At 43.1% G+C, this 23,361-nt stretch overlaps 1 protein-coding gene across 1 annotated transcript in view; it reads right to left on the reverse strand.

Moving 5' to 3' along the window:
* BANK1 (B cell scaffold protein with ankyrin repeats 1) overlaps positions 1–23,361 on the reverse strand; it is a 172,828-nt gene that overhangs the window by 132,065 nt on the left and 17,402 nt on the right. Inside the window, exon 2 of the mRNA XM_081209344.1 lies at positions 21,373–21,774. Coding sequence (XP_081065470.1) covers positions 21,373–21,774 — 402 coding nt within the window. The remainder of the gene's footprint in view (positions 1–21,372; positions 21,775–23,361) is intronic.

Here is a 23,361-nt window from a genome sequence, read left to right on the forward strand (position 1 = left end):
TGACAGAGTTGGCAGTAGCATGGGCATGATGTCAGAGACAGGGAGGGGGCAGAGACCAAGATCTGTGGCGAGGTGGCATTGGGGATGGGGGCAGTGTTGGTAGTCATGGACAAGTTTCAGGTACTGACAAGTAGCCCTAGGTGCTCATTCTTCAGAGCATCAAAAGATATACTCAGTAATTAGGGTTTGGATGAGCATTACAATGTCATTATGAACATGCACCTTCATGTGGTTGAACACAATGCATCCTTTTACTCTTGAGCACATTTCTCTGTCAAAGCAATTGCACTTTGAGCTCCCTAACTTTTGCTCAGAGGCAGCAAAAGCTTAGTGATGTGTTTAAGATATACAGTAGATTATTCTACTAAGCTGGCAAAGTTGTGACAACTGCTAAAAAGCTAAAAGCTTCCTGTTTAGGGAAGCTTTTAATGTTAGATGCATTACTGTATTTTAATATTTTGTTGGAAGCTGCCCAGAGTGGCTGGGGAAGCCCAGCCAGATGGGGGAGTATAAATAAATTATTATTATTATTATTATTATTATTATTATTATTATTATTTACACACAAGCTTGTTGCTAATGTGAATCCTACACAGAGGAGACCTATTGAAACTAAGGGACAAGATGAACTTAGGTCCACAGTTTCAGTGGCTTGACACAGAATTGTTAAAGGAGGAGAGTGTTTCCTACATGGTTTAGACTTAAGGGAATTATATAGAAAGTGCTGTTTTCTAAAAATGCAAATCAAATGCAATACTAAAAGACGTTAGGCTGCTCCATAATTTAGTCTCATTTTTATTTCCTTTCTGATAAAGGTTAACATTTTCTTTCTAAACAGAAAAAAATGCAATAGTTTTGAAATCTGTTGCATATCGGATTCTCTGTAGAAGCCCACCCCCTGCCCCACATTTATGGGTGTGCCTGGCTGCAACCTTGACATTGTTTTGGCACCAGGCAAATGCAATTTAGCTTGTTTGCTTTTTCTTCTGGGCAGTAGCAACAGTACACCACTGTCCTGCTAAAACAGTTTTTCATATTTATATGTTTCTAAGGCATTTTTCACTGTGTAAATCACTTTGGAACTTTTCGAGTGGGAAGTGATGCGTAAATGGAATAGCCCCAACTTGAAAGAGAAAAGTTTAGTTTAAAAAGGAAAAGAAATGAGAAGATAGTTGTGTAAAGAATAATTTTAATTGTTGTATATAAATTCATTCCATTATAAACTACAGAAAAATGCCAGTGAACTCAGAAGGGAAACTCAGACTAAGCTTAATGGACATATTGCATAAATTCCTTATGATTATTATGTTTTTAATCATAGAATTCTAATATAAAAAAGGAGAGACTACCTTTGAAATTTTCCTAATGAGAGATTTGAGATACCATCAAAGGAACAATGGCAAGAAAAACTGATGGACTATGCAGAATAGGCTAAGCTAACAGATAAACTATGAGAGAAGGACAAAAAGGACTTTTTAAAAGAGTCTGGGAACCATTTACAGTCTATTTGCAGAAACAACAAAACGGACTGGATTCATTGGCAGGTTTTGAATAAACGTTCACAACTTTATTACAGTAACATATAATTTAAAGAAATGATAAGGGAAGTTGTTTTTATATAAAAAAAATGCAGGAGAATAAATAAATAAAATTAGATAACTCAGTAGAGGGGGAATTGAGAGAAGTCCAGGGGGAGGGGAGGGAGAATAAATGTATATAATATGGTGATTGAGATTTGTATTTTTATTTGTTATAAAATTCAATAAATATTCTTTAAAAAAAAACAACCTAATGTGCCTTCTCCAAACTTTTCTTGAAAGTACCCAGGGATTCTACAATGTGGTTAAGTTCTTCTTACGGTACAAACAGAATTCCAAATGTTTGACTCAGATTGGCTTTCCTGTAGCTTAACTGATTGCTCCTTGTCACATCCTCAGCGCAGAGGGCAAACAATTGTTTTGCTTTATCTTTCTAGCATCCTTTCAGTATTTGAAAGCTGCCAACGCACACACACCCATTCTTCTTTCCTTTAAAAAAACATACCCATTTCCATAAGCTTCCCCTCATATGATTAGTCTTCCAGCACTTTGGCTGAGCTCATAAGCACACTAAGGTGGAAGGAAGCTACACGGATATCAATTACTGTGATCTAAGACTCTCTAGAGTTAAGGCAGCCAACATGCACTACAGCGGAGCATATTCCACAACTGTATTGATGATGGCAATATTAATAATATCAGAATCAAAAGCAACAAGGCTTCACGAAGCTCATTGGCCTCTGCTATTTGAATGAGATAAAAATGCCATTATGAGTGCAACTAACCATGGACTACGTATAATTTTGTGTATGTTACACTGTTTCTAAATAGAGTGGCCATTTACACACCATGAAAATGAAGGATACGGGAGAGTACAGATTTGCATAAAACGTTCGTTTACGCTAGTATATTGATATAAATGCAAATCTAGACACCATTACTATAATTTAAATGTATATAACAAACCTCTCACCATACTGGGGAAGACTGGCCTGGTCCACCTGCTCAGTCTACTGCCCAAGTGCTAACTGTTAATGGGGCACTTCAAGGCCCCTCTTGCTATCCTTGCTAGAGATCCTTTATCTTTAAACTGAGCTTGGACCAGACAGCCCCTCATGAAGGCACCTTTAAACAGAGGGTTGCCTTCTATAAAGTGGGACGCATTGCCACCATATTTCTGAATGTAAGAGGGCCAGCAGCCTGCAGCATGCCCATAAATGCACTTTAGGTCTACTGCCAAGCATAAAACATCTCTCTCTTTCTCTTTCTTGAAGCACATGCATTAAAAAATCACATGGATAACTTGAAAAGAATCTTTGTACTGTGTACGTCTATGAGATCAACCATTACATTTTTGTGTGGATGGGCAATACCAACAATAAAATTTGGTACTGATATGAGCTCTGCTTTATGCACAAAAGGAGTCTCTCTATTGCACCAGTCTACTCGCTTTACCAGGTGTAAGCATTTTTCATCCAATTAGTGTCTTGAGGAAGAGAAACACATCACGTCCTCATATGCAGCCTTCATTATTCAAGAGCACAGGTCACCGCAAATGGTTAGACACATCAAAACCTAAACTGCCAGAATGCTATGCAAGCCTGGTTATCTGATAAGCAGAGGCTCTTGGATATTTTGGGGTTATAGAAAGGAGGTAGGAGATAGTTATTAAGAATTTTTAACTGCTGCTCTGAGGATTGCTTCGTTTACCTGGGGTGTTGTTGTTTTTATTAGACTTTTCTCCCCTTTCTTTCTGCCTCTGAAATAATTGCTTAATTGATTTGCATGATGGAACAGAGATGCACAGATCTGGTCACTATGTTAGCAGTGGCAACTTCCCTCTCCTTTTAGGAGAAGGATGAGGCAGCTGTGGCCTTCTAGGTGTTGTTGGGCTCCCAACTTTCATCAGCTCCAACGAGCATAGCCAATGGTCGGGGATGATAGGAGTTGTAGTTCAACAATATCTGAAGGTTCCCAGGTTCCCTGTCCTTAGAAACTGCCCCTGTACTCAGTGCCTAGCACAATATCTTACCCATACCTCCAAAGTTGGACTATCACCTGGTGTTGGATTTGGGAGTGGGCAAAGGGAGAAGGATGAGCTAGGGATCTGACTCTCCCCCCTCCACAAGCTGCTTGTGTGCACCAAAGGTGTCAGAGGTGCCCAATACAAATATCACATCAGCAACAGCCACAACTGACAACTGGCTAGAAGAAGAAGAAGAGTTTGGATTTGATAGCCCACTTTATCACTACCCTAAGGAGTCTCAAAGCGGCTAACAATCTCCCTTCCCTTCCTCCCCCACAACAAACACTCTGTGAGGTGAGTGAGGCTGAGAGACTTCAGAGAAGTGTGACTAGCCCAAGGTCACCCAGCAGCTGCATGTGGAGGAGCGGGGAATCAAACCCAGTTCACCAGATTATGAGTCCACCACTCTGAACCACTACACCACAGTGGCTACTCAGGAGAACCATGATTCATGGACCTTTGATGATGAAACAATGCACTGATTGCAGGTGTCAGGTGTGTAAAACACATACACAGAAAAAAATATCAGAACTGAATGGCCCATTTGTGATATAAGGTCCCCCTCTGGAAGCATCCCCAAACCTGAGCAATCAGTGTTGTGCTCCTAGAACATATTGCTGTTCAACAGATTTAACCAACCCCATTACCCCAAAGAGACTCCCGATGCTACGGTAGATGAACACAACATACAGAACTTGAGAAGAGCCTTTAACAATGTGCAAACCTGGAGCAGGTGGGACTTGCAAAGAGATCCTTGGTATAAGCACCAGCGCTAGAAGCATATCCTTGTTTTCACCTGTGAAGTGCTGGGGGGCACGGCTGCTGCAGCTGCTGTGCAAGTACAACAAAAGAGAAGGTGGGTGCCCAAAACAAGATGATCTGCAGCTGTCATGCAGCTGCGGCTAAACAGAGAGCAAAGCCATTAGTACTCTGTTAAAAGCTCTGCAGGTCTGATCCCAGCAGCTCTCCCTCCATCAAAATCCCGCAAGCAGGCAGTTCTACGCTGAGGGTGTCCACTATGCAAGGATCAAACTGCACTACACTACCTGAAACACCAATAGAGCACAGTAGGAACTCGCTGGATGCACACAACTTCCCAATTAATTAAAATAGAGACCCTGTAGTGAGTAGTTTTACTGTATGTATATTATAACTCCTGTATTTGCTGGAAGCAGTGGGGCTCCCCACCTATTATTTGCTGTTTGAGAATGGAAGGGAGAGAGATATTGGGCTCCTGCCTGGCTTGCAGGCTTCCCAGGGGCCTCTAGCTGACTATTATGAAAATACGGAGATGGAATAGATGGGCCTTTGAGATCCAGCAGAACTCTTCCTTTGTTCTTAGCTCCCACAGGAGTGGACACTGGGCTCTCAAATTTCAGAAACATCCTGTGTGAAACCAACAATGTCTTCCACCTCTCACCTTCCATTCTACAGCATAGTTGTCACAACCCCAAGGCTCCACGCTCAATGTGAACGAACCGGTCATGCTCCCCTAAATCCTCCTCTGGCTTTGAAGCCCTGCCCAGAACAAAATAGGTAGCACTGTTGCCATGAAGAGCAGTGGGTTATTTTTCCTAACCCTTTAGTGTTCAGAATATGGAGTATATTTATGTGCTACTCTTGAGAGTCCCATGGACTGCAAGAAGATCAAACGCATCCATTCTGAAGGAAATCAGCCCTGAGCGCTCACTGGAAGGACAGATCCTGAAGCTCCAATACTTTGGCCACCTCGTGAGAAGAGAAGACTCCCTGGAAAAGACCCTAATGTTGGGAAAGATTGAGGGCACAAGGAGAAGGGGACGACAGGGAACGAGATGGTTGGACAGTGTTCTCGAAGCTACCAGCATGAGTTTGACCAAACTGCGGGAGGCAGTGGAAGACAGGGTGTGCCTGGAGTGCTCTGGTACATGGGGTCACGAAGAGTCGGACATGACTAAATGACTAAACAACAACAAAACTCTTTACATAGCCAGAACATGTTCAGAATGTATGTACTGCATAGGTCACATAGAATGTTCATGAACTTTTATGGCAACACCTAAGTCAAACACTATTAGATGCCACAAATCCTCTGAACTCAATGTAATATGTGGAAAAACACCTAGTAGTATAATACATGCCGGGGAAATATCAAATGCTTCCCTTTGCAGTGGCCAAATTCATATCTGTGTGATACAGTGGTCATTATGCTTAAGTATATATCATATCATATTATCACCTCAGAAAGAAGTCATAGATTAATTCGGAAAGTTTTACAGCAGAATCCAATATAGAATTTATATTTGGGTGGTGCACTAAGTTGTGTCCATGCACATCTCAGCCAACAAGTTGCAACACTTAACTGAAAATACATTTGGTAAGGCAAGGGCTGCTTTGAACACTCTCTAGAAAATTTCATCTCAGGCTCAGATCACGCTGCAAACTGAACGTCCAAAAAATTTCACATCCACCATGCCTTATTAAAATTGCTTTGCAGTCATGAACCAGAAATGAGATGCTGTGATGTCACCATGCATACATATTAATGTCACCACATACCAAATGTGCCATACACCCACACAGTCCTTCTACCAGCCAATATCTCTGTGGAGCAGAGGAGAGGAGCAGGAGCATCAGTTTGTCTGGCAGGCACTCTTGAGAATACGAAGCATGAATATATTCTGGAACTTCACACAAAAAGAGACTACTGTAAAATTTTGGACTGCTTTTCTGGTACCCATAAATATTGACCTCTGCATAAGCTGCAAAATGACAATGCATCAGAAAGGCAAGCAATGCCTTGTGGTTTTCAAGATGATCAAAACTAGGGATGAGCCAAACCGGTAAGAGGCTTCAAAACACTCATTTGGTGTTGGCCCTTAAAAAAAAAAAGTCCATCTGAAAAATAGGCACCACAGGGTATGCTGTAATGATTTCAGCAGTAATCTGTGTATAACAGCAAACAGTGTGGTAGGGCTTTGCCACTCACCTGTCCTCTGACTGAGTTGCTGCGGCACACAGAGAGGGAGGGACGCAGTGGCACTGAGTTCAGCATGGTGCAATTGGGCCTCCAGGAGTGCCAGATTGTCTCTGTCATTGCACTTGCACCATGCTGATCTCACCCTGCCCCTCTTTATCCAGGTGCCCTTCTCTGTGATGTGAGGGTCAACCAGATGTAGGTGAGGTTCCTGCTGGGCTCAAGGCAAAGTGGGGTTCAGGCTAGACTCAGACAGACACAGTTCTCTGATGCTTCCCCAGCAATGAAAAGCTGAAACTGAGCCCTTAAATAGTGATAGCAGCAGGTGCAGCCTGACTCTTACCACCACCTGTGCTGCAAGATGCTGCTTGGATTCAAGGCACATCCCTCTCCAGAGGCCTGCTACCACAATGGAGCAAGAGAAACTCAGGGTTTCCAGGGTCTTCTATAGTGGAGTCATCAGAGCCAGAGGATAGCATCACTTCTGGAGCTGGCCCTCCATGTCTTTCCCCTTCAGGTTCAGAGTCCTTGTCTCCATCACCTGAAGAATAATTTGACTTGCCATCCTGCAGTAACTCAGCTGGATGGAAATCAGGTGAGTAGCACAGCACCATCCCACCACCCACCATTGTCTCAGTTATCAGGAGTATACAGCCCTAAGGCCCAATGGTAAAACAATGGGTACAGGTGTCATAAAAGCAGAGGTACTTGTTGTATGAAATTGCTGTTCAGGCACAGTCATGGATAAACATCGACCCAATTTCATTTTCTCAACACTATATTAGGGCAAACGGAACTATGGAAGCGCATTAACCTAATGGCATCTGCCAAAGGCTTGAACAAAACTAACAGCATCTGCAAATCAAATAGAGAGAATTGTAGGAGATAAATGTCATCAATCACATGAGGAGGTTTGGCTGATTCCAAGGCAAAAAGGCATCCCAATTCCTCCCCCCCCCCAAAAAAAATATCTAATTAAAGATGCAATGCTGAATACAACTGCATGGATATGAAGCCACTGAAGTAATTGGAAAGTACATGAATGTCTGTTTACTGAGCAGTGGTTTGAAATTCTAAACCCTAAACTGATCTAGACAGGATTGTGCAGTACAGAATCATGCAATACAGGTTCTTCTGAACTGTACCATATCAGACTCCTGTATGGGTATCATACGTTTTATGTTTCCTTCACACACAAAAATTCTCTGCCTGCATACCAGAAACTAGTGTTTCAGAGAGAAGCACTCTAAGCTAGCCTGTGTCCATAATTGTCCATGTGCAGGAAGGCATTTGTGTAAAGGAGAATTCAAGCATGATTCTCTCTCATTCTGATGCAGTTGAGCCTAAGAAAAACTGCATGATGTTACATTTCCTCATTAGTCAATGGATTTTCCTTCCTAAACTGGTCTTCATAGGGATTTGCTAATCTTTTAACAGGACTCTTGCTGCTAAAACAGGTTAACACAACTACCCCACTCTTTCCCTTGTTTATTTTCTGAAGTGTTCACAGAGAGCACACCATTACATCCATTTCTTTTCCTCTGAATATAAGGTCCTTTACCTCCAGATCACCAACTCTGCTTTTGTACATTCTCAAGTAGCACTACTTAAGTCTGAAGCATCCCTTAAATCACAAACCTCTCATACCACTCTTTACTAGATGGTGAAGGATCAGGTTGTTAGTACTGGAGAGACCCGTGACCAGGTCCACTTGTGGTATACAAGATAACCTGGGGTATAGAAGGGAGGAGGAACTAAGATTAGACTGACCCCCCTCCCAATTTCACTGCCCCATTTACTGGTGGTGAAATTGGGGTTGTTTTGGGGAATGCCCAGAGTGTGAGTAAAAGGGCAGTGGCAAAATGGTCAAAGGCCTGGAAACGATGCCTTATGAGGAACGGCTAAGGGAGCTGGGCATGTTTAGCCTGGAGAAGAGGAGGTTAAGGGGTGATATGATAGCCATGTTCAAATATATAAAAGGATGTCACATAGAGGAGGGAGAAAGGTTGTTTTCTGCTGCTCCAGAGAAGCGGACACGGAGCAATGGATCCAAACTACAGGAAAGAAGATTCCACCTAAACATTAGGAAGAACTTCCTGACAGTAAGAGCTGTTCGACAGTGGAATTTGCTGCCAAGGAGTGTGGTGGAGTCTCCTTCTTTGGAGGTCTTTAAGCAGAGGCTTGACAACCATATGTCAGGAGTGCTCTGATGGTGTTTCCTGCTTGGCAGGGGGTTGGACTCAATGGCCCTTGTGGTCTCTTCCAACTCTATGATTCTATGATTCTATGATTCTATGATTCTCAGTGGCAACAGAACTGACACTCTTCCATAAGCTCAGTGTGTGAGACAGAAAGGTGGAATGCTTGGATACTCTTTCATGGAAATAAGCTTTTAAATGTCTGTGGCCCATAAATACCTACTGAGTCATGTAAAAACCCTTTTTTCTTATCCATAAGTCTTTGGTTGCTGTTGGGTTTCATTCAATGCTGCCTGGGGCTCTTTAGAAATAAGATAACAAGAAGAAAGAAAGAAAGAAAGAAAGAAAGAAAGAAAGAAAGAAAGAAAGAAAGAAAGAAAGAAAGAAAGGGTGCTCAGGAGAAAATCCTTCATATGCAACAGAGGAGACTGGCTGGATTAATAGGACCCTTTTCCTATTAGCTGGCTTGGGAAAGATAAGACCAATTCATCCATCTCCAAGCATCCAGAGTTTGCTTTCTATATCAAGGGGAAGTGCTGTAGGTTAGTGATAGAGCATCTGCTTTGCATGCAGAAACTCCAAATTTCAATCCCCAGCATCTCCAAGCTGGGTTGGGAAACCCTGTCTGAAGCCCTGGAAAGCTGTTTCCAGTCAATGTAGACAAAACTGAGCTAGATGGACCAATGGTCCAATTCTCAGGCAGCTTCCTGTATTCCTATGGAGAGCAGACCAATAGTTTGTTGGACAAATGGAATATAAATATAAGAAATTAAAGAAGCAATAAATATACAATTAAAATCATTTGAATGTGTTGTGCCCACCATTCACAGTTACTTTTTCATGCAGACACACTGCAGACCACCCCAGTGAAGCTCGTGGACCACTGGTCGTCTGCAGACCACAGCTTGGGAGCCTCTGGTTCAGACAATGGGTAGGGCAATTCCTGCTGCTCATAACAAACGAGATCCACTGGAGTCCTAGCCATTCAGGTCTTTATATGCAATCTATTTGAATAGTCAGCAACCTATTTGGCAGTCGCTGAGGCCACTAAAACATTATGTCAGTGTAGATTTCATTCCGCAACTCTTACTCACTCTAATATGTGGAGTAGCTCTCTGGCATGCACACAACAAATATCTCTGATGGCTTCATGCCAGCAAAATGCTCTCGTATACAAAGAAGACTCTGTGCTATTTCAACCCAGAAGAACACATTATGCTACACATGATGCTACCCAAAGGGAATTAAAGAAGGAGAAGAAACCATATTCTTTTTCCTTGACTGTGCAACAAGTAATCAGACTAGGTGGTGCTTGGAAGGAGGCAGATGCTTCAGTAAGAAGTGTTTTCACACTTCAGTAAGAAATGTTTTTGGATTAAAGTGTTTAGTGGTCGTTGGGTATTTTTTACCTGTGCGCACTCAAAACGTGTGAATTTGTTCTAAAATAATGACATGGTGCTGTAAAGGACATGTACCATGATTGGCTCACAATCCCTGCTACTCACACATGCCTTTAAAAACACACAGAGGTCTTGCATTGTAGCTGCTGATCCAAGGTAAAATGTTGGAAGTGCTATGGGGCCCACTAGTCATGGTGGGTGGTGCTCACTAGACCTGTCAGTGTTCCTAGGGTGGCCATGAGGGCATGGCCAATGAGAAGTCACAGTGGTGTGGCCAAGTTGCTCCTGTTTCCTCCCCATCCTCTTCCCTTGCAAAACTACTGAAGACACTTCAGCATTGCAATTTTACAAATAGCACCTTACTAAACTAAAAAGTTGACTTTGGTTCAGAAGGGGCTCCCTGCTGCCATAGGTGCTTCTCTGCTGGGCCTCACCTGCTCTAATTCGCTCCCTATCCCTATCCTTCTCCTTTGCCAAGAAACTGCGGGAAATTAAACATTGGAGTTTTTTGTTAATACTTAGCATTTAAGTGTCTGACCTTGGTTGAGAAGCAGTCCCTGCTCTCACAGTTTCTAGTGTGTTTGTTTCTAGCAAATGTAGAAACAAGTTAGCTAATGTATGTTTCCAGAAAACAGATTTCACCATTCTTTACACTTAATGGGCTGAGCTATTCCAATTTTTTTATTATTATTCTGTTGCGGAAATATAGGGGCAACCATCATTTATTCTATTTTATTGTAGGTGGCAAGTGCCATTGATTATGTAGCCAAAACTGCACCACTCAATGCACTAGAGGGCGAAATCAGCAGGCTTGAAGGAGGCCCAAGGACTGAAGCAGTGCAAAAAATTTCAGGGGGGAAAGCAGCCCAGTAGAGACAGAGCATGCTCTGCAGCTATCAAATACTAACTCAAATGCAGTGGGAAGTGGAGACATAAAAATAAAGTAGGGAGAGGGAATGGAATGGTCAGAATAATTAGCAGCTGGTGGGGCAACCCAGACAGGGCTGTGTTGCTGACCTTGCTTCCTAATGTCAGGTGTTGCCAGAGATTGGACTCAAGAGGGCAAGACAGATGAGGAATGGTGGACACACACACACACACACACACACCCTCTCCTGACGCTGCAGGAAAAAAGGAATGCATCATTGATTTACAGCAGGGGGTTGAGGGGGTTGAGGAAGGTAAAAGCTCAGAGACAGATGAACAAAAGAGTTGGGAAGTCTTAGAAGAAGCGGAGGGGAACTGCGACAGGGCAGCCAACTGACACATCACTAGAGAGAACTTCTGGTCCCCCTTCTCCCAGAACTTGGTGTTCATTAAGGGTGCAGGAAAAATGGAATCAGAGACATTTGGCCACAAGCAGCCACTGTAAAGGGAGATGCTGTTGCGAGGGAGGAGAAGCCCAGTTTGGAGCAACGCCATTGTTAAGGCTTGTTGTGTTCTTTTGTCTCTCGCTATTAAAAGGGTAAAGGGACCCCTGACCGTTAGGTCCAGTCATGGCCGACACTGGGGTTGCGGCGCTCATCTCACTTTATTGGCTGAGAGAGCTGGCGTACAGCTTCTGGGTCATATGGCCAGCATGACTAAGCCGCTTCTGGCGAACCAGAGCAGTGCATGGAAATGCCATTTACCTTCCCACTGAAGTGGTACCTAGAATCATAGAATCATAGAATCATAGAGTTGGAAGAGACCACAAGGGCCATCGAGTCCAACCCCCTGCCAAGCAGGAAACACCATCAGAGCACTCCTGACATATGGTTGTCAAGCCTCTGCTTAAAGACCTCCAAAGTAGGAGACTCCACCACACTCCTTGGCAGCAAATTCCACTGTCGAACAGCTCTTACTGTCAGGAAGTTCTTCCTAATGTTTAGGTGGAATCTTCTTGCTTGTAGTTTGAATCCATTGCTCCGTGTCCGCTTCTCTGGAGCAGCAGAAAACAACCTTTCTCCCTCCTCTATGTGACATCCTTTTATATATTTGAACATGGCTATCATATCACCCCTTAACCTCCTCTTCTCCAGGCTAAACATGCCCAGCTCCCTTAGCCGTTCCTCATAAGGCATCGTTTCCAGGCCTTTGACCATTTTGGTTGCCCTCCTCTGGACACGTTCCAGTTTGTCAGTGACCTTCTTGAATTGTGGTGCCCAGAACTGGACACAGTACTCCAGGTGAGGTCTGACCAGAGCAGAATACAGTGGCACTATTACTTCCCTTGATCTAGATGCTATACTCCTATTGATGCAGCCCAGAATTGCATTGGCTTTTTTAGCTGCCGCATCACACTGTTGGCTCATGTCAAGTTTGTGGTCAACCAAGACTCCTAGATCCTTTTCACATGTACTGCTCTCAAGCCAGGTGTCACCCATCTTGTATTTGTGCCTCTCATTTTTTTTGCCCAAGTGCAATACTTTACATTTCTCCCTGTTAAAATTCATCTTGTTTGTTTTGGCCCAGTTCTCTAATCTGTCAAGGTCGTTTTGAAGTGTGATCCTGTCCTCTGGGGTGTTAGCCACCCCTCCCAGTTTGGTGTCATCTGCAAATTTGATCAGGATGCTCTTGAGTCCATCATCCAAGTCGTTGATAAAGATGTTGAATAAGACCGGGCCCAAGACAGAACCCTGTGGCACCCCACTAGTCACTCTTCTCCAGGATGAAGAGGAACCATTGATGAGCACCCTTTGGGTTCGGTCAGTCAGCCAGTTACAAATCCACTGAGTGGTAGCATAGTCAAGACCGCATTTTACCAGCTTCTTTACAAGAATATCATGGGGCACCTTGTCAAATGCCTTACTGAAATCAAGGTAGGCTATATCCACTGCGTTCCCTTCATCTACCAGGCTTGTAATTCTGTCAAAAAACGAGATCAGGTTAGTCTGACATGACTTATTTTTCAGAAATCCATGCTGACTATTGGTGATCACAGCATTCCTTTCTAGGTGCTCACAGACTGTTTGCTTAATGATCTGCTCCAGAATCTTTCCTGGTATTGATGTCAGACTGACTGGGCGGTAATTATTTGGGTCCTCTCTTTTCCCCTTTTTGAAAATAGGGACCACATTTGCCCTCCTCCAGTCTGCTGGGACTTCACCTGTTCTCCAGGAATTCTCAAAGATGACTGCCAGTGGTTCTGAGATCACATCTGCCAGTTCTTTTAATACTCTTGGATACTCTTGGATACCTATTTATCTACTTGCACTTTGATGTGCTTTTGAACTGCTAGGTTGGCAGGAGCAGGGACCGAGCAATGGGAGCTCACCCCGTTGCGGGGATTTGAACCGCCGACCTTCTGATCGGCAAGCTCTGGGCTCTGTGGTTTAACCCACAGCGCCACCCGCATCCCTCTCTCGCTATTAGGATTGAATAAAACTCATTAAAAAGGACTCTGCTTTGTTTTCTCTGCTCTTGCTGCAACCGGGGGAGGAATAGCTTTCCCGAAGCCTTGACAGGTGACATGGCCAGATCCTAAGGGGTAGAGCAGTGGGGAGCAAGGCAGTGGGGAGCTCAGCCAATCCACCACATTCACTGTTGCACCCACATTGCCCCAAGTTCAATGCTGCTTCCCCTCTCTCCCTCTTGGCAACTAACAAGGATGTATGGCACGGAGAAACCAAGTCAGCGATGCAGCTCTGCCCAAGGCGAACTGCGCCACCAGCCATGACTCTTTGAAATCCAGAACAGAGACTTTGCACTGAAACATTTTATCTATGTATTGCATTTAAAGCATCATTTTATCCCACTTTTTTGTCCAAAAAAAGAGAGACTTGTAAACTTCAAGGATAAGATAGTCAGGCTCACAATCTGAATGACAAAAAGGAAAAGGGGATCAGGAGCAGGTAGGGAGAAAGTCAATTAAGGCAATATTTCTTAGTTATAAAATTCTTGTACTGACCAGCTGGAATTGAAAGACGTCAAGGATTTTCTTGCAAGTCCCACCTGCATATGTTTATAGGATATTGTTTTTTACAGGGAAAATGCAAGCTTTCTGCAAACTCTTTTTCAATGCTCTGAGCTTGCATAACTATGGCGGCATTTTGCTGAGCCAACACTGAGGATCCTGTTTCTCTTTATATCATGATTTGAGTGCCAAGTGATTCATGCTGGCTCAGTTTTCAAGCCAATCAAACTTCTGAAAACACAGTTCAAAAGGTGTGCTTTATCCCATGTCTCTGCTCCTTAATCCTAGTATCTCATAACCTCTCATCACTATGTAATGTTTATTAACTTGACACTTTGCTGGCAGCAATGGGACAAAAGCATACTTTCTTCTTTCAAATTAATCTTCTAATTATTTATTCACCAAGAAACGGATATTTTGACAACAAGGATGTCTGAGTGCCAGATGGAGCATTTTGTTTAAGAGCAAGATCCATGAGCTGGATGTCCCTGGTTTATTTAGGGACCAGCTGAGCCATGAACTCTCTGGGATGACCCTTGGTCATCCATCATCAAGCCTCATCTGCAATATGGTGATAATAACCCTAGTTCACCTTACTTGAGACTTCTCCGGGTGACCTGTTTATTGAGCATTCCTTCTGATTTTCTTGCAGAAGACTGTCATCAACTGGCTGGTTGTAGAGGAGTAGTGGGAGGAACCAGCTGGGGAGCCCCTGAGGGAATCCCCAGGGTACTGGCACCAACTCCAGGGGGGCCTGGAACCTACAATGTTTTTGCTGTTGGTGCCCAGCCAATGGCCCTGCCACTGCCATGTGCCGCTGCCACGTGCCACCCACTGCTGTCAAGCATATGCTTCCTAATATTTATAGTTTCAGCCCAATGTAAAGCATTTCTGTATGTTCTCTTCACTAACATACAGTGGTACCTCTGGTTGTGAACAGGATCCATTCTGGAGTCCCGTTCACAACAGGAACAGAACACAACCCATGCCTACACGTCTGCACATGCGCGGGTTGCAATTCACCGCTTCTGCACATGCGCGTGACGTCATTTTCAGTGTCTGTGCATGCACGAGCGGCGAAACCCAGAAGTAACCCTTTCCAGTATTTCCGGGTTGCCGCGGGTGCAGCCTGAAAAGATTTAACCTGAAGCAAATGTAACAAGAGGTATGACTGTACACATATTTATGCACACTTTATCCCAGCATATGCATTTTTGTACACATTACTTGGCTTAAGAACTACATTGCAAAATTCAGAGAAGTGTGGATTTTGAAAGATGCCCATGTTTAAGTGTGCATATTGTTTTGGAAAGCATAACTCAGGTAGAACCAGGGTCTTTGATCAGCCGGAACACACCAGAACATGGTTCCAGCACATTTCCCCAGCCATGCCTCTGCCTCACAAGAAGATTCACCCTGGAGCATAAAGAGGACATCCTCTGTGGGCTCTGGAGAGGGTCTCCTCATGAGCCAGAGGTGCAGCAGGACTTTAATGAGGCTCCTCAGCTTCCTGGGCTAACAGCTGAGGTGTGGGAAGAAGTCTTCCCTGCGCATCAGCCCTGCAAGCTCCCTGCCTCTTCAGCTTGCCTGCGCAAGCAGGAGGAACCAGGCAGTTTGCAGACCTGATGCTCAGGGAAGGCTTCTTCCTCACTCATTAGCTCTGCCCAGCCACAGAGCAGCCCTCCTTTTTCCACTGGCACAGAAGCAGGAGGAACAGGGCAGTGTTCCTGCACTATTTTTCTAGGTAAAAAAACACCTTTAAATGCCGGCTTGATCTAATTTCTTCCCCACCCTAGTCTTGGGTCCTCATAGGCTTCTCTCACATGCAGAATGTGCAGAAGTTCATTGGTGGGGCCAGGCCTAGACTGCAGATCCTATAGACTTCCCTCACAAGTTCCTCCACACAGAGGGGAGCCTGGCTTAATGGGGATTTCTTCTCTTGCATTGAGAATCTATCCACATGTATGTCTGCACTCCTGTAGACATTTCAAAAGACGATTGGAATAAAAATGTAGAAAAGCAAGGCTCTTTCTTAATAATCCTCCTCCACAATTAAACTCTCTAGCCAGAAACTTGGGGAAATGTCAATTGAGAAAGGAAACCTTTTTGCTTCTAAGTAACTATCTGTATTTAGCATTCAAGGTAATGTTTGTAATTTCTGGTAATATATCCCATGGGTATATAATTGGCTTTTCTCTCAACCCCGAGAGATGATTCATTTCACTTCAGTGCAAAGTTATTTTCTTCGTGTTCGGAACTAAGAGGTATAAAAGTTTGGTGACAAGCAGGTTATTTTAAAAAGACAATGCAGCTAGAACAAGAAGCAATTGTGTACTAGACAGGTTCTCTAGTCAAAATGAACTGCATTCTTGGAGATGGGGGGGCGGGAACCAAGATTTGGGTTTTGTTTTTGTTTTTTTAATTCAGAAAAAGCTTTACAGAAGGTGGAGTCAGAGACAGAAGAATGAAATTCCTATTTAAATATGCATTTTCACCTATATTCTCAGAAAATTAGCATTTCTGAAGTATTTTCTCAGAAAACATGCATATTCTTATGTCTTATCATAAACCTTAGTTGCGAATGTTTATTTTAATGTTTCAACTGAATTGTTTTATTTGTGTTCCTATTATGCATCTTTCTATTTTTATTTTTATTTTCTTTTTTTTTTTGTAGCTGCTTTTATACTTGTCACCCACTTAGAAGCCACTTTGGCAGTTGTAGCATATTAATTAATTGATTGCACCCCTCTCTCTTGTTTCTTACACTATTTGTAGGGGGTGTTGAGCCAAGAACTGCATCACACAGGAAGGACATAGGATGCTGCTTTATATTGAGTCCACCTAGCTCAGCTTTGTCTACATTGACTGACAGGAGCTCTCCAGGGTTTCAGGTAGAAGTCTCTCCAAGTCCTACCTGGAGGTGCCAAGGGAGATGCCTGGGACTTTCTGCATGCACAGAAAATGCTCTACCACTGAGCTACGGTCCTTATTCCGCCAAATTCAGAGAAATTTGAAATCCAAATGATAACTGCGTTGTCATTTAGACATTAGTCCAAGAGCTGGTGATCAGATGTGTTTGCACTGGAATCCTCAAAGAGCGGGACACGGGTGGTGCTGTGGGTTAAACCACAGAGCCTAGGGCTTGCCAATTGGAAGGTCGGCAGTTCAAATCCCCGTGAAGGGGTGAGCTCCTATTGCTCAGTCCCAGCTCCTGCCAACCTAGCAGTTTGAAAGCACATCAAAGTGCAAGTAGATAAATAGGTACCACTCCGGCGGGAAGGTAAACGGTGTTTCCGTGTACCTTTCTGGTTTCGCCAGAAGCGGCTTAGTCATGCTGGCCACATGACCTGGAAGCTGTACGCTGGCTCCCATGGCCAGTAAAGTGAGCACTGCAACCCCAGAGTCATCCGCGACTGGACCTAATGGTCAGGGCTCCCTTTACCTTTACCACAAAGAGCAAATTGCTCAAGCATTCCAACCTGAAAGTACCCATTGATGGGGGACAACAACAGGAGAGAGTTATTGCCTTTATGCCCTGCTCCTGGGCTTCCCAAATGCCTCTGCTTTGCCCCTGTGGGAAATAGGATCCAGCAGGGCTCTTCCACTGTTCTCAGGAAGACTAGAAATTTCACTGTATGTTCAGATGCTGCCAAAAATGGCAACCCACCACAATAACTAAACTATTCTCTTGTCTATGCCTAGCCTAAAGCACTCAGTGTTCCCAAGCAGTTTCCCATCCAAGTACCAATCAGGCCTGATCCGACTTAGCTTCTAAGATCAGACATGTTCAGGATGTTATGGCTGAAGGAGTTTGGTACATCCAGTTTTAACAGCCAGGCAAGTAAACCCTGCTTGTGTTTCAAGGTAATATGCCAGTGCTTTTGTTACAGGTCCTCCAAGTTCCTCATTCCAAGTTACTGCTGGAACGAAATAGCATGCAGAATATTATTTTACCAGAAACATTATGTATACCACCATTCTGGGAAATTAAGGTACATGCAGTGCTTTGCAAGCTTCTTACAGGTCAAGTGGACCCATAATTCCTACATTTCCCTGGGCGTATTCTAGCATTAAACTGGGACAAATGGACCTAGTCTTCATGCACATGCAAACTAAAATGCTTTTTTATGGCTTTTGAGTGCTTCTTTTACACTCATAATATTTTTTCTAGCAAGCTTTCAAGGGACAAGAAAAACCCATAATGAGAAGCTATGGGCTGGATGTTGCTGAACGATTTGTACTGCACACGCTCTCATTAATTTACCTTTAGGCTCACAGAACGGGCCCTTTGCATATGGAAAAAGAAAACATGCTTGCCAAGTATTTTAACTGGGGGTGGTGGGGAGACAAAGTCTATTTCACTTTGTCAGTGCATGTAAATACTTTCCTCTTTCAGCCAACAGATACGCATCAGAAATCTTTAACTATATGCTTCAAGAGTATTTTCAACAAGAATTTAACCATAAGGCATAGGAGAAGAAAAGTAAGGATTTGCATAGACAGTTCTATCGCCACCCCCCATGTCTGAACTACTTTTGGGAGACACTTGTGAGCAACTCTAATCTTTATGCATCTGCAGTGTTACTAAAATGTTCTTAGTTCATATAGTCCTTTTGCAGTTTCTTGATGGATACTATCCGTATTCCCACTATAGCAGGGGTGATGTGGTGCAGAAAGAATGAAGATACATCACAATTAGTTCCTTTTCCTGTGACATCTTTGGTTTTCAAGCATGGTTGAATACTTTAAACTGGAAAGCTACATTTTTAATGAAGTACACATTTTTTATTAGCCAACATTACGTACTTTTAAGTCCCATAGATCTGAATTTGGAGAGAGTTAGACATATGCTTAAATCTTCCATTGACTTAGAGGTACTTAATTTGAGATACATTTTGCCTTTTGCCTTATATTTAAAAACTTAAATATAATACATTTAGGATATACTTGGGGAAATATCTGGATATATGGTAACCATTTCCTGCTCTATAGTAATTTTAAGGGGATATGGTTACCATATAATGATTTGATATTTTGGGTGGCGCTGTGGGTTAAACCACAGAGCCTAGGAGTCACTGATCAGAAGGTCGGCGGTTCGAATCCCCATGATGGGGTGAGCTCCCATTGCTCGGTTCCAGCTCCTGCCAACCTAGCAGTTCGAAAGCACGTCAAAGTGCAAGTAGATAAATAGGTACCGTTCCAGCGGGAAGGTAAACAGAGTTTCCGTGCGCTGCTCTGGTTCGCCAGAAGCTGCTTAGTCAAGCTGGCCACATGACCTGGAAGCTGTACGCCGGCTTCCTCGGCCAGTAAAGTAAGATGAGCACTGCAACCCCAGAGTCGGCCATGAATGGACCTAATGGTCAGGGGTCCCTTTACCTTTTTTAGTTGACATATTGTTTAAAGTTCCTGGCACTTATAATCCTTTATGCTGCAAAAGTAGAGAGGAAAGAAAACGTTTCTATCATCTATAGCAGTGATGGCCAAACTCGGCCCTCCAGCTGTTTTGGGTCTACAATTCCCATCATCCCTAACCACTGGTCCTGTTAGCTAGGGAGTTGTAGTCCAAAAACAGCTGGAGAGCCAAGTTTGGCCATCACTCATCTATAGTGAACTTGGCCATTAATGCAATTTATAGTATTGCTGGAATATTGTACAAATTTGTACAATATTTGAAGCTTTTGATTATTATTATTTTATATATGAGAACCAAGCACAGGAGGTAGCTAGACTTGCCAACTTACATAACAACAGCAACTATCATATGAAGAATATATTCCAAATATTGAAGAATGAAGACCTAGAGGACTGTGTCTTAGTAACATAACACATGCATTGCATGGAAAAGATCTCAAGTTCAAACCACATCATTTTCATGTAGTGCTGGGAAAACTTCCAGCCACTGCCATTGTTGACAGTACTGAGCTAAATGACCTGACTTGGTATAAGGCAGCTCCCTATGTTCCTAAGTTATTAGGTCTCTTCTGCAACAGGAAAAGGGGTAAATAAAATATGCACAATTATGGCCAAATGGAGTCATTATGTAAGAACTAAGGACAACCATGGGGCTACCTTAGAAAAGTTTTCAGAACTTTTCATGTGGTCCAGAATTCAGCTGCAAAGATCTTGGTGGGCTCACTTCCCTGGGTCCAATTTGCATGGTTGCCCATTTGCTTCTAAGCACATTTCATACTGCTAATGATATTCTTTTAAAAGCCCTAAATGGCTTAGGTCATTAGAATATCTTAGGGATGACTTCCCATTCTATCCTGTCTGCTCCCAAACATCAGGAGGAGTGGCCTTTTCATGAGTCCCGCCGAGTGTTGAGGCATGGCTGGGGTGAGACAAGAGAAAGGGACTTCTCAGATTATGGAGCATCTTGCTACTTCCATCACTGTTTATTCCTAAGCCCCTTTCATGACTGAATCAAAGAAAGCACCACATGATCACTGGGAACTGGGACACATTGCTGACAACACACCCCTAACATCCACACTTGTGAGAAGCTCAGACTGTCCACACCCTTGTTAGCCGCCCCATGCCCACTAATAACAAGGAAGTTCTAGAGAGTCCAATGGTGCACTTCAGGTCTTCATCTGGTGCCTACAAAGCCTCTGAGCTCCCCACTCACTGTCCCCTTAGTCATGATGAGTTCTGTTACCTTTTCCTCCCTTGAAAATGCATAGAGTTGAAAGAGGAAGTGAGACGAGTGACCTTCTTTCCCACTTCCTCTTTCAGATGAATTCTACCGGATACAAGTTTTACTGAGCTCTCTTTGAAAAACAAAGTGACACATCTGTCTGCATCTTTACTCTCTTGGGCAAGGATGGGTGATCTGTGGGAGTGAGGAGAAAAGTGTCCAGAAATCCCCATCACTGAAAAATCCAAATGTGACTTTCAAAGGTTGGTGACACCTAATTAGGAATTATCCATTGTTTGCATTACAAAAAAATGCAAGAAAAGAGTGTGTGCATGTATCCATGCATTTCTTTTTCTTTTTTAACAAAATTCCAATAAAAGGTTCTTTCAGTTCACTTCTCTCCCCCCCCCCACCTTCCATGTTACTGTAATATATGCAAATCACATCAAAGTTGCTTTTCAGATGGAAAGAATATAAAAACCATTCCTGCTTATTGGGACAAAACCATATGACAAATAAATCATCATTAGGCTTAAACTATTTATTGAGCCAACTGCTGAGCTTCAGAATATTTTAAGACTCTCTCAAAAATGTGGAAGCACACCTATCTGCTGTGCCCCAGTCCCTGAAAATAAAGTGGATTTTTAAGAGAGAGGAAGGAGGACGAGGAAGAAGAAAGAAAGAAAGAAAGAAAGAAAGAAAGAAAGAAAGAAAGATGTTACCTTGTTGAATAATGCCAGTAATCACTGCAAGGTATACTTCTGGATCATGATTAGTGGTAATCAACAGATTGTGTGGGTCTATATTCAGTATTTGATAGATAGTGTCTGAACTTTCAATCCCACAAAGCAAAACAACCACCCTTTCAGGAGGCTGAAGGATCTTGTCCAGAAAACGTCTTTTCTTTTTGTTCAGACAATTAACAAGTCCACTTGAAAGTATCAGCAGTTTACATCTGTAAGATCCCAGGGATGGCAATCCCAGTGGGTGAATGAATGGAGATCCCATGTTGTAAAGCAAGATTCTGTCCTCTGATAAGAGATGCTTGAAAATTGTTTTTAAATACAGTGCCCATTCCTCTGCATCTTCTTCGTGGATAATAACAAGACTGCCCTGTGCATTTTCTGAAGAAGAAAAAGAAAAAAGATTTACAGATAAGTGTCACTTTATATCAGTGGCTAATAATTTCAGATGCGATTAAAGATTGATTCACACAAGCCCAAACACATTCCATTCATGAAGAAATTAGCATGAAACTTGCATGAAAAATTGCCATGTTTGGATCAGACCTGATATATCCACTGACATTGGTGATCTTTAGAAAATACCATACGGAGCCCAGGGGATTTTGCTGCCTATGGTGAAGGACAAAATGGCAGCATCCAGTCCATGTACATCCCTAACCGGACTGGCAGTCGAATGTTACTGAGCAATGCTGGTAGCCTTCCAAAGACTCTTGCTAAGCTTTCTTTCACCTGAGCAAGGACCTCCAAATTCACACTGAATTTCATCTTAGGCAAAATCCAGCAGCAATTTAAATATGTGTGTGTGTGTGTGTGTGTGTGTGTGTGTGTGTGTGTGTGTATTCAGGGCAGACGTACTGTTTAATAGGTTATTGTATTTTAGTGTTCTGTTGGAAGCCACCCAGAGTGGCTGGGGAAACCCAGCCATATGGGTGGGGTATAAATAATTAATAATAATAATAATAATAATAATAATAATAATAATAATAATAATAATAATAATAATTAGCCAGAATGAGTTGACCATGAGTGCAGCAGCAGCTGCTGCCCCTAACCATTCCTCCTGACCCTACCAGCTGTTCTCTTCTGTTGAAAGACAGAGCTGTATGGGTCATGCACAGTGAGAGATGGCTGTATTTTGATTGAAAGTCTGTCATCTGACAGTCCTCTAGTTGAAGGGATGCCGAAACCATGTCCAGTTCAAAGGTAAAGAACCATAATAGCTAGGAGTCTTCAAGCTGCCCATCAACAGCTAACATCTAGATAACAGAATGAGCAGGCATACAGATCACCTGGTAATACAGTGGTACCTCGGGTTAAGTACTTAATTCGTTCCGGAGGTCCGTTCTTAACCTGAAACTGTTCTTAACCTGAAGCACCACTTTAGCTAATGGGGCCTCCTGCTGCCACCACGCCGCCACCGCACCATTTCTGTTCTCCTGAAGCACTGTTTCTGGGTTAGCTGAGTCTGTAACCTGAAGTGTATGTAACCTGAAGCGTATGAAACCAGAGGTACCACTGTAATAATAATAATAATAATAATAATAATAATAATAATAATAATAATAATAATTTATTACTTATATCCCACCCATCTGCCAGGCCTCCCCAACCACACTAGTCTTCCCCACTATGGTGAGACATATTTTATTTCTGGTTAAATTATACTCATTATTTCTTAATTTGCATCTATATATTAAAGGTAAAGGTAAAGGTACCCCTGCCCGAACGGGCCAGTCTTGACAGACTCTGGGGTTTGTGCGCCCATCTCACTCTATAGGCCGTGGGCCAGCGCTGTCCGGAGACACTTCCGGGTCACGTGGCCAGCGTGACAAAGCTGCATCTGGCGAGCCAGCGCAGCACACGGAACGCCGTTTACCTTCCCGCTGGTAAGCGGTACCTATTTATCTACTTGCACCCGGGGGTGCTTTCGAACTGCTAGGTTGGCAGGCGCTGGGACCGAGCAGC

Source organism: Podarcis bocagei, assembly GCF_964188305.1.
Source record: "Podarcis bocagei genome assembly, chromosome: 9".
Taxonomy (NCBI): Eukaryota; Metazoa; Chordata; class Lepidosauria; order Squamata; family Lacertidae; genus Podarcis; species Podarcis bocagei.